Consider the following 15,718-nt stretch of genomic DNA (forward strand, 5'->3'; position numbering starts at 1 on the left):
TACTATCGTAAAAGTGAATAGTACGGCAGCACCAGGCAAGGTTTCTAGACTATGACAGTCTGCTAGTTCCTTATTATATCGTTAGAGTAACTCTATAATGTGGCCTGGGCTTCTCTTCATGGGATCACACAATATCGCAAGCTATTATTTCTGTCGAATTTGTCAATTCTTTAGACTGCAATTTTCCGGGGATTGATGGTAGAAGGTTACAGCACTGCGTATTAACGCGATACCAAATTTTGGAGCTTTGGAAAACGATTAAACAAAATTCATTCTGATAAGAAACGGCGAAGAATTGTACGAAGGGATAACACACAGGTAAAGATGAACTCTTATTGTTGTTTGACATTCGAACCCTTTGTCCGACCCCCATCAAATTTGACATCAAAATGTGCATAAAATAGAAAAGAAAGAAAGAAAAAAGAAGATAGTGAGGATCAACGCGAAAGGGAGCGGAAGGACAGAAGGAAAGAAGATGTGTATGCGTGTGCTGGGTGGGGGGGGGGATGGGCTGGGAAGCATGGGGCCCCCGTGCCCCTCTCAAATTCGTTTATGTTTCTATTGATGGTAATGACGCATATAACATCAATGTGGAGATTTTGATCGTAAAAAGAGTAAACTCCAGTCTTATTGATTTCAGATATTTGGATGGTATAGTTTCGGTTGAGGTGGTCAGCTTCAGGCTTCCGACTTTTTGTGAGATAATGAGAAGCCTCTTATGGAATATGAAAGAACATACAATTCTAAGAGGAACTCAAACTTTATTTGATGAAATTTGGTTTTGAAATGGCCGAGATATCCAAAACAAAGCGATCCTAATAAAAGTAGGAACCCACCTTTTACTAGGATCGCTTTGTTTTACTTTGTTTTGCGATGTCTAAACCAAATGAAAACCGATTTGTGACTCAAAGTGAACTTTGAATTCCTCTTAAAATTGTGTGTGTGTTTTTTTTTAAACATTTTCATATAAAAGTGAAATACTGAATCCTCATCTCAGCCAATACTATTTTATTCCTTTAACATGCCTAAAAATGGTGCTTAGCCCGTTTTGAGATCAAAATATTCATTATGTTTTCGGTTTTTGTTTATGTTTTTGTTTGTTTTTTTGTCGCTGCATGGCTATACAGAGTTCAGCTGTCACCCGATGACCCGGGCTGGGTTGGAGCCTGGTGGATTGGCTTCGTCATGGCCGGTGTGGCCATGATTCTCATCGCCGTACCTCTGGGCGCCTACCCTCGAGAACTCCCGAGTAAGGAGCCTATAGGATGAGTGGATAACGAAACGTAGGGAAGGCATTATGATTAGGGAAAGATAATTGCATTATAGTTTTCATATGATTATCGTCATCGCTGTTACTTTTAGGATATTAATCATCGTTATAATTATTATATCATTGTTATCATTACCAGTTATTACCATTATTGTTATTGTTATTACTATTATTATCATTATTATTATTATCATTATTATTATTATCATCATTAATATTATTATTATCATTGTTGTTGTTATTATTACAATAGTGTATTATTATTATCATTATTATTATTATTATTATCATAATCATTGGCAGTATTATTGTTGTTGTTGTTGTTGTTGTTGTTGTTGTTATATCATATTGGACGGCCATGGTTATAAAATATAATTCTCATAATGTATTTAGACGGTCCATGTCATATGAACCAATGAAAATGTATGATATTGAAAGATAACAATATTTCGTGGGGATAACTAGGGTCGCTGTCTGTCCAATTATTTGTAATCACGAGTAAAGGAAGGGATGAATCTTGGCTTTCTGCTGAAGTTTAATCGTATCTTTGTCAGAGAGACATGGTTATTTCATGCATGCACTGGAACCACGTAACATTTAAATATCAATATGAAAAATTTCTGGAGGTTTGATATCATTCAAAGCAACAGCCGATATCCTAGATGTTTTTGGTAGACCTTTCATTCAATATTCATCTCTTTACAGGGCATGTGTTGCCCTGAAATAACTGAAGTGATTGTTTTTTTTCCTTTCCTCTTCTCTGTTCATGTGCTTTTTAAGCACCTGTAAGGTGTAACATGAATGTAGCATTTTTTTTTAATCTGCAATACGTGAATGTTACTATGTTCTTTAAAAAAACAACAACCACAACAAGAAATCGAAAGCTAACAAAACAAAATACGATGTTGGCGAAGTCATTCCATGAAGTGTAACTGACTGGAATTCTTTTTTTTTTTTTTCCTCTCTTTCAGCTACCGCCAAGATACGGGCCGAAAAGGAATGTCAGGCTCATGCCAACGCAGGACTCGAGGTCACCACCCAGCCAGGGTTCGGCTCCAGGCCCGGCGACCTCCCGCGGGCAATCAAGTACCTGGTGATCAACCCGACGTTCCTCTGCACCACCTTCGCCGGCTGCTCGGACTCGCTGCTGATCACGGCCTTCGGCGTGTTCCTGCCCAAGTTCATCGAAAACCAGTTCTCAGCCACGGCCACGGTTGCCACGACAATTGTCGGTGAGTGATCAAATTCCCGCGCAGAACATATGGCGAGAAATCTGCAGGCTGTCAGACGTGACTAAACAGGATGTGAGTGGAGAGTGTGGGAAAGGTGAAACAAAACGTGTTACTGCACGTGGTCCAATATCGCCGATGACGTCATCCCAATGTGATATGAGAATGATATACAAAGTATTTTGTTCCAACAGTAAAACTTCTTCATAGTTCTGATTTAATTCCACTGGACCAATGGCATTTTATCAGAGCCATAAAACTATAACCTGCTACGCCAGATGTAGCAGGTTGATGATAACATCACGTTGAAAGTCATTGTTTGTCTGTTTGTTTTGCTTTGCTTTGCTTTGTTTTTCTCTATTTTGTTCAGTTCAGTGAAAAAAAATAAATGATATTGATTTCTGAACTTTTTTTTTGTAATTGTTTGAGCACTTTGAGTATATTTTGAAGGGGCACTATATGAATATTGTTTATATTTTACGTAGTCCTTTTCACGCAGTGCTAACACATCTCGGGAAGGGGGGGGGGGGGGCGGTTGGAGGGGTATAACGTCACCAGGTAGGCCTACCCATTATTTTATACGCATGGATCAAGGGAGAATATATCAACAAAACATTTTGTCCGAGAGTGAATGCACTGGGCGAGCTTCGAACCCGAAACAACCTGTTTACAAATCCATAGCCATGCTCACTACATCACGGTGCTTTCGAGTATTGACAACTTTGCACAATCCATAATTATTATTCGTTGTGATAACTGCCCACTATTGTGAGATTCAGCTTTGTCGCACTTTCTCACGTGAATTGCCTATGTTATAACCCCCGTGACTGTTTGTGTTGTTTTAATTTTCGTTGTCATGGTATCTTTGCTGTCGTAATTCAGTATTTAAAGAGATCTACTACATGATAACGAGCTTTAAATCTGCAACGCGAACGCTAAGACCACCCAGCCTCCAGGGTTGAACAATGGAAACAGTTGCCTCGCGAGTGTGCCGAACACAATAATTATTAATTTTAGTCTAATAGCTTTACCTTAACGTTCGCGTCACAGATCTATAGCTCGTTATTCTTTGCGGTATGTTTTGCAGTTTGGTTTCTATTCGACTGTTTGCTTGATTGCTCGTCTCTTTGTTTGTTTCTTCGTTCCTTTGTATTCCTTGATTACGATTTTCTCTACTGGGTTCGCTGTCCGACCACTTACGATGTGAGGTGGACAATTTTTATAGTACACGTACAGCTGTTCTTCTCTAAAAGTCCCATTAATTCTGAGTAACGTACGAGCTGATAAGCGTTGCCAAATGGTGTAAAGATGCTTACGGGAAGACATCAATCATTTATGACGACATTAATGACGATGTTTTCAAGTTGATTTACGATGGTGGCGAGCTAACTCATGGCAACACAATCGACAGTGAGCTATTGCGATCGCCCTTCGTCCGGCGTGCGTCGTGCGTCGTGCGTCGTGCGTCGTGCGTCGTCCGTCGTGCGTCGTGCGTCGTGCGTAAACTTTTTACACTTTCATCTTTTTCTTGAAAACCCCAGGACCGATTTTCATCAAACTTGGCAGGTAGCATCCCTAGGGGGTTAGGAACTCAATTTGTTAAAATGGGCACCATGCCCCTCCCAGGGGGCCCCCAGGGGGGGGGGGGCCCATACCCCCCCAAAAAAAAATAAAATAAAAAAAATTAAGGAATCTGTAAAAATCTTCTTCTCTAGGACCAGAAGTGATAGAGCTATGTTAATACTATGAGTTAGTACATTGATGACTGTAGTTTCAAGTTTGTTCATGGCAGGATCAGGGGTGCCCCACTTGGGACCCAGGGGAGGGGGTGGGGAGGGGTTCTAATGGGGCCTAAATTGTACATTTTCATCTTCTTCTTGAGAACCTCATAACCCATTTTCACCAAACTTGGCAGGTAGCATCCCTAGGGGGTTAGGTACTCAATTTGTTCAAATGGGCACCATGCCCCACCCAGGGGGCCCCCAGGGGGGCAACCCCCCCCCCCCCCAAATTAAGGAATCTTTAAAAATGTTCTTCTCTAGAACCAGAAGTGATGGAGCTAAGTTAATACTATGAGTTAGTACATTGATGATTGTAGTTTCAAGTTTGTTCATGGCAGAATCAGGGGTCCCCCCCCCCTTGGGACCCAGGGGAGGGGGGTGAGGAGGGGTCCTAATGGGGCCTAAATTGTACATTTTTATCTTCTTCTTTAGAACCCCATGACCCATTTTCACCAAACTTGGCAGGTAACATCCCTAAGGGGTAAGGATCTCAATTTGTTAAAATGGGCATCTTTAAAAATCTTCTCTAGAATCAGAAGTTATAGAGCTAAGATAATACTATGAGTGAGTATATTAATGACTGTAGTTTTGAGTTTGTTCATAGGAGATCCAGGGGTGCCCCTCTTGGGGGCAAGGGTGGGGGGGGGGGTGGTTGGGAAGGTCCAAATGGGGGCCTGAATTGTACATTTTCATCTTCTTCCTGAAAACCTCATGATGGATTTTCGTCAAACTTGGCAGGTAGCATCACTAGGGGGTCAGGATCTAAATTTATCAAAATGGGCACCATGCCCCACCCAGAGGGCCCCAGGGGGCCCCAATCGCCAATAATTAAGGAATCTTAAAAAATTTGGGCCCTTATTGTACATTTTCATCTTCTACTTGAGAATGCCTGGTCAAATTTTGGTAGAGCTGTGAATAATTTAGATTAGTGACTGCGTGAAAGGTGAACTTGCGATACTCAGGTGAGTGCTAGACCCGCGGGTCTCTTGTTCATTTTACGGGGTGCGTTGGTTTAGCCATTGTGTTATTCATAGCCGAATAAAGTCCGATCTAATTTTCTGTTTGAGCATCAGTGAACAACAGCTCCTTCGCAACCCTAATAAAAGAGTTCGCAGCTCCCGTGATATGTCGCCCGCCCTCTGTCGTTCAATTCCCAAATGACTTTACTCAGTATTCGATATCACCCAGCTATTAAAGCGGCCTAACGCAGTTTTAAACACTTATCCTGCACTTCTCCCAAGAATTGTGAATTATCGAATCGGATGGAACTGGATGAAACATACAAGACAGTTGTTGATTTAGATCATTTCTTGAGACAGAAAATGAGGGGTAACGCTATCATCCCACAAGAACCATGATAGCAAATACTCCGTATCGCTCTTATATTTAGGTCCGATTTAAATGGCACTCCGTTTCAGTAATTGCTCCCAAAACAAGCCAACTAAACGCAGGATGATTTTCCATCACTTTAACAGTGCAGACCCAAATTCTCATGACACGGACTTTCACTATTGTGTGAAAGTCACCTTTGCTCTATTCATTGAGGTCAACGTGAAAGAGGAGTTGAATTCCCTGTAACCCCCTCCCCCTCCTCCATGGAAAAGAAAAGTAATACTGGTGCTTTCAACGCACCAGTTTCGGGTAAACTCTAGAAAAGTGATGTGATAGCCGTGTGAAAGTTGGTGTATCATCCGAGCAGGGCATCCCGTACACAGAAGCCGCGGGGGGGGGGGGGGGGGGGGGGGAATCTCGTCACGTGTTATGACGTCATTGAATTCTTCTTCAAGCTGGTAAAAACAAATAAACCAACAAGTCGTGACTTCTATTGCTGCCCGTGCGAACATAGTGTCCTTGAAATGTTATGTGTTCCTGTTTGGCAATAGCAATGTGCTTTTAAGTAGTGTAAGTGACGATGATGATGATGATGATGATGATGATGATGATGATGATGATGATGAAATTACACTTATATAACGCCATTTATCTGTAGAAACATCCAAAGGCTCTTGGCTCCCACAATATGTCACACATTATTCACAAAGTTGCTGGGAAAAACAATAAGTCATCAGTTCAGATGTAAATGTATCGAGGTTTATAACTGGGATTGGTAGAAAGTTCCACGTAATAAGTGAAACTGAATATTTCCCGCAAAATAGGATGAATAATTTTACATATGCCGATGGCAATCCATGCATGGTGGAATTTGGAAATGTTTTCAAGCAACTTGCCTCAACTTGGCATGATTAGGACGGCTTCTTCATACTTCCATCACCCATGCAGAGCGAGATGTTTCCCTTTAATTCGTCTGACTCTGCATGACCGATAGTGTTATCGTATTTTGTTCCTGAAACTCGATCAATGTCTGTCAAACCATGGAAATGATATGAGTGGTATAGACTCTACGCGTTGGCGTCTGGGTTCAGTGATCACACGAGTATAAGCCAAAGAGGCTCAAATTTCACATTCTAGCACATATTTCTTGTAACAAGACCTAGATAGTAGAATTTCTAAGACTGACACACCTCTTTCGACCTACTTGCGAAACTTCCGACCAGAACATCATGTCAGAACATTGTGTTATAGCTGACAATGCTCGAGACCCCTACTGGAGGACCATTGTTTGAATCCCACAAAGTGCGTTTATCAAGATATTTAACCCAAGGGGTCCCTCTGACTGAGAACCATGGATAAATCGCTGGTATAACAATATGGTGACAGAAAATAATGATCAGATTAAGAGGCCTCAGATAAAATAGTATCATGAACACTGGAGGGGGCTGCCTTGCTACATGAAACCATATCACCACATAAATTATTATAATATTGGTTGTAATGATAATTATAATGGAAGTATAAAGAAGTGATGATTATAATGGAAGTATAATGAATGATGATTATAATGGAAGTAATATCAACCATAATAAATGAATAATTAAACTTGTGAGGTGATTATTGTTATCATTGGTATCATCATTGGTAATATCATTCTCCTTTGTAATGCATGTAGATTACGCCATTACTACAACTTGTACTATTGATATTATATAGCTTTGCATACATATCTGGGAGTGTTTTTTTGTTTTTTTTTTTCAAAGTTCTCTCTCCTTTCAGTGTAATGCGTACATACACAAACACACATAAACCGCAATGTTTGAAAAGATAGCTGCTGGCTTCTTTTTTTTTTCTTTCTTTCTTTCTTTCTTTCTTTCTTTCCTTCGTTTTTTCTTACTTTCCTTCTTTCGTCCCCTCTTTCGTCCCCTCTTTCGTCCTTTCTTTCGTCCTTTCTTTCGTCCACTTTTCGACTGACTGTATTATTTTGTGTGCTCCTTCCCACAGGGACTTGCATCGTGCCGGGAGGTGCCGGGGGAGTCTTCCTCGGGGGCTGGCTGCTGAGACGCCTCAAACTCCGTGTCTCGGGCATGCTCAAGTTCTGCACTCTAATGACCATCGTCACCACCCTCATCTTTCCCAGTCTCTTCCTACGATGTCCGCAGAACGCTCTGGCTGGCGTCACGGTCGGCTACCATCAAACAAAGTAGGTGTCGTTTATCTGCTAGGTCTGTTTGTCTGTCTGTCTGCCTGTCTGTTTGTCTGTCTGTCTGTCTGTTTATCTGTCTTTTCCCATTCTCTCAGTCTGTCATATCATAATAGTACGTACATTCCAAATCAGGGTAAGCCCCAGCACGATTTGCCTAATTATTGTTAAGGCCTATACCAGATCATTGGTATGTTAATTTGTATTTGTTTGGTTTTGATGTTGTATTTGTCTGTTTGTTTGTTTTTTCTTTGTTTAATTGTTTGTTTGCTTTGTTGTTGTTGTTTGGGTTTTTTATGCAGCGTATAATGCGAAATTATCGTAGGCCTACATGGAATTAACATTCACTTTTCTTTTATATAATCTCTCACATTCTATTTTTATAAAATCTGTTATTACTATTTCACTCATGTGTGTACACTAGCGTTGCTGTGTTATATTTGGATGTCCTTTACTGTATATTGCAAATATTTTTAATTCTTATTTTTCAAAAATAGGTGAAACGCTTGCTCATGGTATTCCGGCTACAAAACAGAATTTCACTGAATTTTTAGGCCAGAATAACCCAAATTCTATTTTTTTAACTCCAACAAATAGATATGAGATTATCGACATTCTATCCTCTTTAACAAACAAACGAAGTTCCGGTTATGATGATATAGATAATTGTATCCTTAAAGGTGTCATATCCTCAGTTGCAGATCCCTTGGCCCACATTTTTAATCTGTCAATTTCTAATGGTATTTTTCCTGATAAAATGAAATTGGCTAAAGTAATTCCAATATTTAAGAAAGGTAATAATCTGGATGTCAGCAATTATCGTCCAATCTCTTTATTAGCTTCATTGTCGAAAGTTTAAGAAAAAAATAATATACACCAGAATTATTGATTTTTTTAATGTGCACAAAATATTCACAAATTGCCAGTTTGATTTTCGAGAGAGACACAGTACCATCCACGCAGTTCTTCATTTTATTGATAAAGTTGTTAATGCAACCGACAACCATTCTCATTTAATTAGTATATTCTTGGACTTCTCCAAGGCCTTCGATACAATTAATCATAACATTTTGCTCCATAAGTTATCGCACTATGGAATACGCGGGAAGGCCTTGGAGTGGTTCAAGAGTTATTTAGCTAACAGAAAACAGTTTGTTTCAATTAAAGATAATCATTCAGTTATAAGAGATGTTAAGTGTGGCGTTCCACAGGAAGTCTTTTAGGGCCGTTGTTATTCATAATTTATATCAATGATTTTTCCTCTGTTTCAGAGCTACTTTCTTTTATACACTTTGCTGATGATACCAGTGTTTTTCTTGCCCATAACGATATCGATGTTTTTGTTCAACAAGTAAATACGGAATTGAAAAAAAGTGACCCACTGGGTCAGAGCTAACAAGTTTTCTTTGAATGTTCAAAAAACAATATGCTTTTCAGCAATACTGTTGATTCTTTGAACTCAGAAATAGTTCTGAATGATTGTAATATAGAAAGTGTGTCATATTACTTAGGTCAATTTATGTATATGTATGATAACAATTTACTCCCACCTATCTTTGGTTCTATGTTTCAAAAAAATCAATCATTACATAATTACCCCACCCGACGTTCTGACGAGTTTCATTTACCACTACTTCGAACGATTTTAGCAAAGAATACACTTATTTACACTGGACCAAATTATTGGAATTCCCTGAATCATGATTTAAAATCTGCTCCATCTATATACTCATTTAAAAGGAGATTAAAGTATTTTCTTTTACAATCTTATAATGACGACTCCCAGAAACAGATTAGTTTATAGGCTTACTTTGTTACTTATCCGCAATATCTACATTGCCGTTCTCTTTATTATTGTAACTATTGCTTAAGCCTTGATTATAAGATTTTCTTTAACCTATACTTCGCAATTGAAGGGTTTGTTCTATATTCTTTTTTCTTCTTCTTTTTCTTCTTCTCTTTCTTCCTCAAACCTCCGAGGATCGTTGTCTGTGTTGCATATTCCTGTCTATTCTGTTACCTCTTTATCACGCTATAGTCTTGTTTCCTCTTGTGTCGTCTAGTTAGTTTTTTTTTTCTTTTTTTTCCCTGCTACAAGTAGTCTTGTTGCTGTCCCAGTCCTGTTTCATGTTCATTACTCTGTTGTTGTATGTATAACTGTTTGTTCGTCTTTCTCTTAGTGGGCTGCCAAACTTTTTTGTGACGAACTTTTTGTGCCGATTTGTTGTTGTTTTCAATTCAATTTTCGCATCGGGCTTTTAATACAAGAGGGGCCCACACTCTACAAGCTCTGTCTTTTTAGTGGGTCCCCCCGTTTTTTTTTTTCACATAGTGCATACATTAAAAACTATTTCACTTTTGTTATCTTAACAACTATTGCAATGTATTGCTACTGTTAGTTTTTTTTTTTTCCTATTATTGTTGTCTTCTCTGTACAATTGTATACATTGTTTTTGTCACTTAAGAAAGTGAGATTTAAGTTTGTGCATTGTGGAAAAAACGAATAAATATGAACTTGAACTGTAAAAAAAAAAATAAAAAAAAATAAAAATGTCACGGTTAGGCTGTCGTTTGCGATGTTTTGAATTTTGTATGCACAAATGAGCGTTTCCAAAGCAGTTCAAGTAAAGTATTGTGTACATAAATTGGTTGATACAGAAATAGATGTCATAGACTTGATTGTGTTAACTTCATAGGAGTAGAAACATAATCTACGTTTCTAGCAGATAGTTGTAGAAGTTATCGTTTTTCTGTCTTTAAAATACGATCATGTGCTGTCCACGTGATAATTGCACTCAGAAATGTAGAACATCTGGGGGTATAGACTCGAAGTGGACTCACAGAAAGTTGAAATGATATCTGTCGATAAAATTCCTCGGGCTGGTCGATAAAACTTTACTCACTGGTCCTATATAGGTGATGTCAAAGGGTGACGAGTGATTTTTCAACACGCAACGTAAGGTGACCTCTGGGAGATCCATTTTACATTACACTGGAGTAAGATTTCACGTGTTTTCCATTCTTAGGCAAAAAGAGGTGATGGCTTGGTTGTAATGTGTCTGACAAGTTCTTGGGTGGCATCAATTTCTATTTAGCAGTATAAGCATAATGTTTGCCGTAAATGGTTTTTCACCTGCATATTTTTTTTTTTTACTTCACCCTTCATTCTCCGTTGTTGTTATGTTCTTAATTTGGTGTACGTGTTCTACTTTCACCGTCACCTTCTCCAGTTCGGACATTGTTGGCGCTATTCACTCCCCATCTAATCTGACGTACACGTGTAATGCGGACTGCCAGTGTGACACCGCCCAGTACGTGCCGGTGTGTCTGAAGGAAGTTGGCTTGGAGTTCTTTACGCCTTGCCACGCTGGATGCACGGTGGAATTTGAAAACGGGGTTAGTCCCTTTCTCCTGGGCATTTCTTTAAGAAAAAAGGAAAAAAAAAAGAAAAAAAATCTTCTTTTACTTTCTTTTCCAAGAATGTATGGGCCCTCGCTGGTATTTCAGCATAGACGTTTGGGACATGTTGTACCGGTCTTTCAAGGACTTTACATAAGACTGTTACGTAAGAGTGTAATATTCATATTCTGACGTTTGATAAGATTGTAGCAAAGACCTGTAGCAAAGAGGTGGACTGTCCTCCTCTCCGCCTGTACTTGATGGCTGTTAATTGCCCGAATCACAGGTTTGGAATTCATGCAAGTTGAATATTACATTAGTGCACATTTTTTTTTTGCGCGCGTGGTGAAGTAAAGGTTTAGGTATTGGAGCAATATCGACCAGTTCTTGTTTGTTTTCATGATTTGTTTTTTTTTGTTTGTTTGTTTGTTTGTTTGTTTGTTTTTTTACAATATACAGTTTTTAATCTTGTTGAAGCTTCTGCTAGCCATTCCATTTCCAATATATTATTTTCTACTTAATACAGTTAAATCAAGCAAACGTTATAATTTAGAGAAAAAAAAAAGATTACGATAATGGGTTTAAACTGTTGTACTGCTCGCGGGGTGACATTTGCGAATTTGAGAGTGTGACTTTTTCTAACTATGTGTTGAGATAAAGGAGAGAGAATGTGTTCGCCGGGTCCCTTGACACACTCTTTAATCATAATGATTCGTTGCTCTTTGTAGACGTACACCAATTGTTCCTGCGCAGAGTATGTATCGGGTGGTGCGACATCTACGGTGGAACCGGGAAAGTGCAGTCGCGATTGCGTCGCTCTCCCGATCTTCGTGGTTTTGTTGGTGATACTTCTGGTCGTCATGTTTATGCCAATGGTTCCCGCCTTGAATGTCACGTTACGGTAAGGAGTGGGATTCACCCCGAGAAGCAATGTCAGGTTGACTAAATACTAAATAAACCCTACTTGGGGAGACCACTGCCATAGTGGGCTTTGGCAGTTGCGAGTAAACAAAAGTTTACTCGCAACTTCTACCTACTCTTGCAATGATGATAATAATGATGAGATTATTGCAAACTGCACAAGTTTTGACGTTTGTCAAAGGAATATTTTCTACAAAAAAAAAGGATAAAAATTGTACAGTTTTACGTGTGCGTGCGAGGAGCATTGCTAATGACATTCCAGCAGCGAACTCTGTACGAGATCCTTGTGTCTCCATATTTCTAGCAGTTCTAGGAAATTCACCAACGTACGTTAGACCAGTCAAGAGTGGCAAAAATCCCAGGAAATGATGTTTAAAAGAGAGGTATGTGACATATTGTGATTAATCATTGTGTTCACCTCCCATAATTAGGGGTTCATCACATGAAAGATAAAAGAAAGGTTACGATGAGTATGAAAGTCGTTTGTCTCCTTTACTGCCTTGTTGTTTTGTTTTGATTTTAATGGCGTGTATCACTCAGAATTGAGTATACTGGAGTCATACTTGATGTTAGCCTTTTGCAAAGGCAGCTCGCTATAATTTCAGCCCACGCACACAGAGAGCAATGGACTCGCACACACAGCGCGCGACCGGCGAGCTGCGATAGTAGGGAGCTCGCTCACATCCGATCGCTGTGTGCGCGCGAGTCCCCCCGCCGCCCACCGTATTAATATGCGAGTCCATTGCGAGCCGCCTTTGTAAAAGGCCGACTTGATGTAGAACTTGGTTTCATTTCTGACTCCAGTTGACGAGTTGTATAGTGTTGGTAGGGTTTACAGTAGTCACCGTATTGTTGAGACTATTGTTATCTTGTGCCCTCTATTATAGGTCCGTTCCTGAGACCCAGAGATCAATGGCGCTGGGTCTGCAGTCCGTGATTGCAAGGTGTCTGGGTAAGAAACCTATTTTTTGTGTGTGTGTGTGTTTATCTCCTTATTTTACAACTCCAACCATAACCTTGTTAGGCATGACTGGCACACTATCAATGATGACAACAGTTATCAAAGTGGAGAACGGACAGGTAGATTTTTTCAAAGAATGTTTCTGTTGCTGTGTAGGCCTATATCGTAGAATCACAGTCAATCTCGCCTATTAGCCCTTTCTATGCTACTGAGTCAAATATGCACACATGTCACACATAAACCTGTGGAGAGGTAATTAATGTGACACGCAGAGGCTTAAAGTCGAATCCAAGGAGCCAGAGAAAAGTTCTTCAATTTACGTGAATTTTTGCTTGCCTATTATTGGATTATATCACATGTTTATATCCATTCGGGGTAAACGTTTTCTTATAAGAAAACGTTTACCCCGAATGGATATAAACATAGCTCAACGTATTCAAGGTCAACTTGAATTGGTACGTATTTCTATTTTCTCTTTCACCTTCCTTAGGCTCCATTCCAGGTCCCATCCTCTTCGGCGTTATCATCGACAGCACGTGTCTGCAATGGCAGGAGACGTGCAGCACGTACGGCTCCTGCTGGCTTTACCACAACGAAAACCTGGCGTGGAGACTAGTCGTGTTAGTGTGTGCCCTCAAGATTGTTAGCGGACTGATGTACATCACGGCCTGGTGTACGTATAAACCAGCGAGTACCTACAGGACTCCTAGTGATAATGACGATCGGAGTGACGATCGAAGTGATCTAGATGTCGCCACTGGCAAAGACGCGGTCGTTGAGGAAAACGGAGCAACTTCCTAGCACACCCGTAGAAAAATGCACTGTGTCCAAACGTGTTGTTAAGTAGACACAAAGAGAGACGTCAAGCAATGCGTAGCCTTCGAACGAGCGCGCTGTATCCCAAATGTAACTATGTGGTTAGCATCGTCTGGTCCCATCGTGACCCCGAACTCATTACATCGGCAAACAAAACAAAGCATGTTCACGGAGACTAGAGCTGAGCTTCTTTAAAGCAGCAAACTTTTCAGCTGTGACAGTGATGATGGTGATGACGATGACGATGATGATGATGATGATGATAATGATGATGATCGACGATGACGTATGACCTCTGATCTCTTCTCCAAACAATTGTGATGTTGGTTGTCATTACGTCTTTAAAGCATGTTGGTATGATAGTCAGTCAACACGACACATTTTGCAACCTCCCATGGCCCACAAGATGAAGGAGAGAAAGAATTGGTCGTGACACGCGCCCTCAACGTCGCGTACAGCATCTCATCAAAATGACTCGAGCGACCGTCTCCGTGATGATTTACATCCGTTGTGTGTTAAAGACGTCACACGCAGACCGACAGTCAGGCCTATGCTTCACCATAATGCAATTGAGAATCATTTGGGCAGCGTATTACAATACCTTCACGTCAGTCACGAACGTATATCGGCCATGATAACATTTAGCTAGAAAACATTTGATTCCACACAACAACAAAAACAGCAGCAGCAGGTTAATGACGTCATATCAGCAGCACATGAGCCATCCAGCAGGCGAATGGGCGATTTCGATTCAAGGTGATGACGACATTTCATTAGACTCATTATTCTCAATTCAGACAATGGGCAAGAACGGTAACCTCGAGCATAATATGCAAGTCATACAATGACGTCAAAAACGCCACATTATACTCTTTCGGCTCGGCAATCAAAAAGTCTCTGAACAGTATAATAGGCGGAGTCGACTATGCAATTGACAGCGAAATCGGCTGATGAACATAATTGTATCCTGTTGGAACTATAGCCGGCTCTTATTTTGTTCCGAGTTGTCCATGACACGTGGTCGCACAAAGTAAAAAGAAAAAAAAAAGGAAGAAGATAAATGGTAATCTTTTTGTTATCTGTAGAAAAACACAGCCTAAGCCTTTATCAAGTTCGACCAGATAAATGTGTACAGACTAAATGCCACTGTATCACTTAAGGTTTAATATTATCACAATTGCATCAGCATCAGACAGCGTTTGTGATAAGAGTAAAATGAACCAGGCTTGTCCCAACTATCATGATATAGCAACAAGATAATAATAATAATAATAATAATAATAATGATAATAATAATAATAATAATAATAATAATAATAATAATAATAATAATAATAATAATAATAATAATAATAATAATAATAATAATAAGTACAGCATTTATAATGCGCCATTGATCTAGTGGCCTATTCTGAAATTATTGACTTGTATTCCCTTGATTGTTATCTTGTTAAACTCTATAATCCGTCCTCCAATTTGCTTGATATGAAATAGCCTCAGTACAGTGACGTGTTAAAGCGTTCAGTTTCATTTCAAAACTTCGTAGCATGGTTTGTTGACGTGTTTGCCACGTACGTGAGTTGCCGTGGTAAATAGCAATGCATTCATCCCTTAGGGAGGTTACTTCCGCTATAGTTTGTGAGTGAGGACCTAGTATCTAAAGTCGATACCTGCCTTCAACATTCCATACACACGTCCCTGTGAGCAATGTCAAGTGGGTACACGTTCAAGCTTTCATATCATCCAACCTAACTGACGATAGAGACTTTTTTTTTTTGGGGGGGGGGGAGGGGGGGGGGGTTCTCG

General features: G+C 39.8%; 1 protein-coding gene across 1 annotated transcript in view; it reads left to right on the forward strand.

Annotated features, from left to right (window-relative positions):
- The window catches only part of LOC140239922 (solute carrier organic anion transporter family member 4A1-like), a 78,915-nt gene extending 64,751 nt beyond the window's left edge, over positions 1–14,164 (forward strand). Inside the window, exons 5-11 of the mRNA XM_072319738.1 lie at positions 1,128–1,249; positions 2,242–2,502; positions 7,617–7,815; positions 11,046–11,211; positions 11,943–12,115; positions 13,023–13,087; positions 13,587–14,164. Of these exons, the coding sequence (XP_072175839.1) occupies positions 1,128–1,249; positions 2,242–2,502; positions 7,617–7,815; positions 11,046–11,211; positions 11,943–12,115; positions 13,023–13,087; positions 13,587–13,897 (1,297 nt within the window). The 3' untranslated portion in view covers positions 13,898–14,164. The remainder of the gene's footprint in view (positions 1–1,127; positions 1,250–2,241; positions 2,503–7,616; positions 7,816–11,045; positions 11,212–11,942; positions 12,116–13,022; positions 13,088–13,586) is intronic.
- The last annotated feature ends 1,554 nt before the right edge of the window (positions 14,165–15,718 follow it).

Source organism: Diadema setosum, chromosome 16 (assembly GCF_964275005.1).
Source record: "Diadema setosum chromosome 16, eeDiaSeto1, whole genome shotgun sequence".
Taxonomy (NCBI): Eukaryota; Metazoa; Echinodermata; class Echinoidea; order Diadematoida; family Diadematidae; genus Diadema; species Diadema setosum.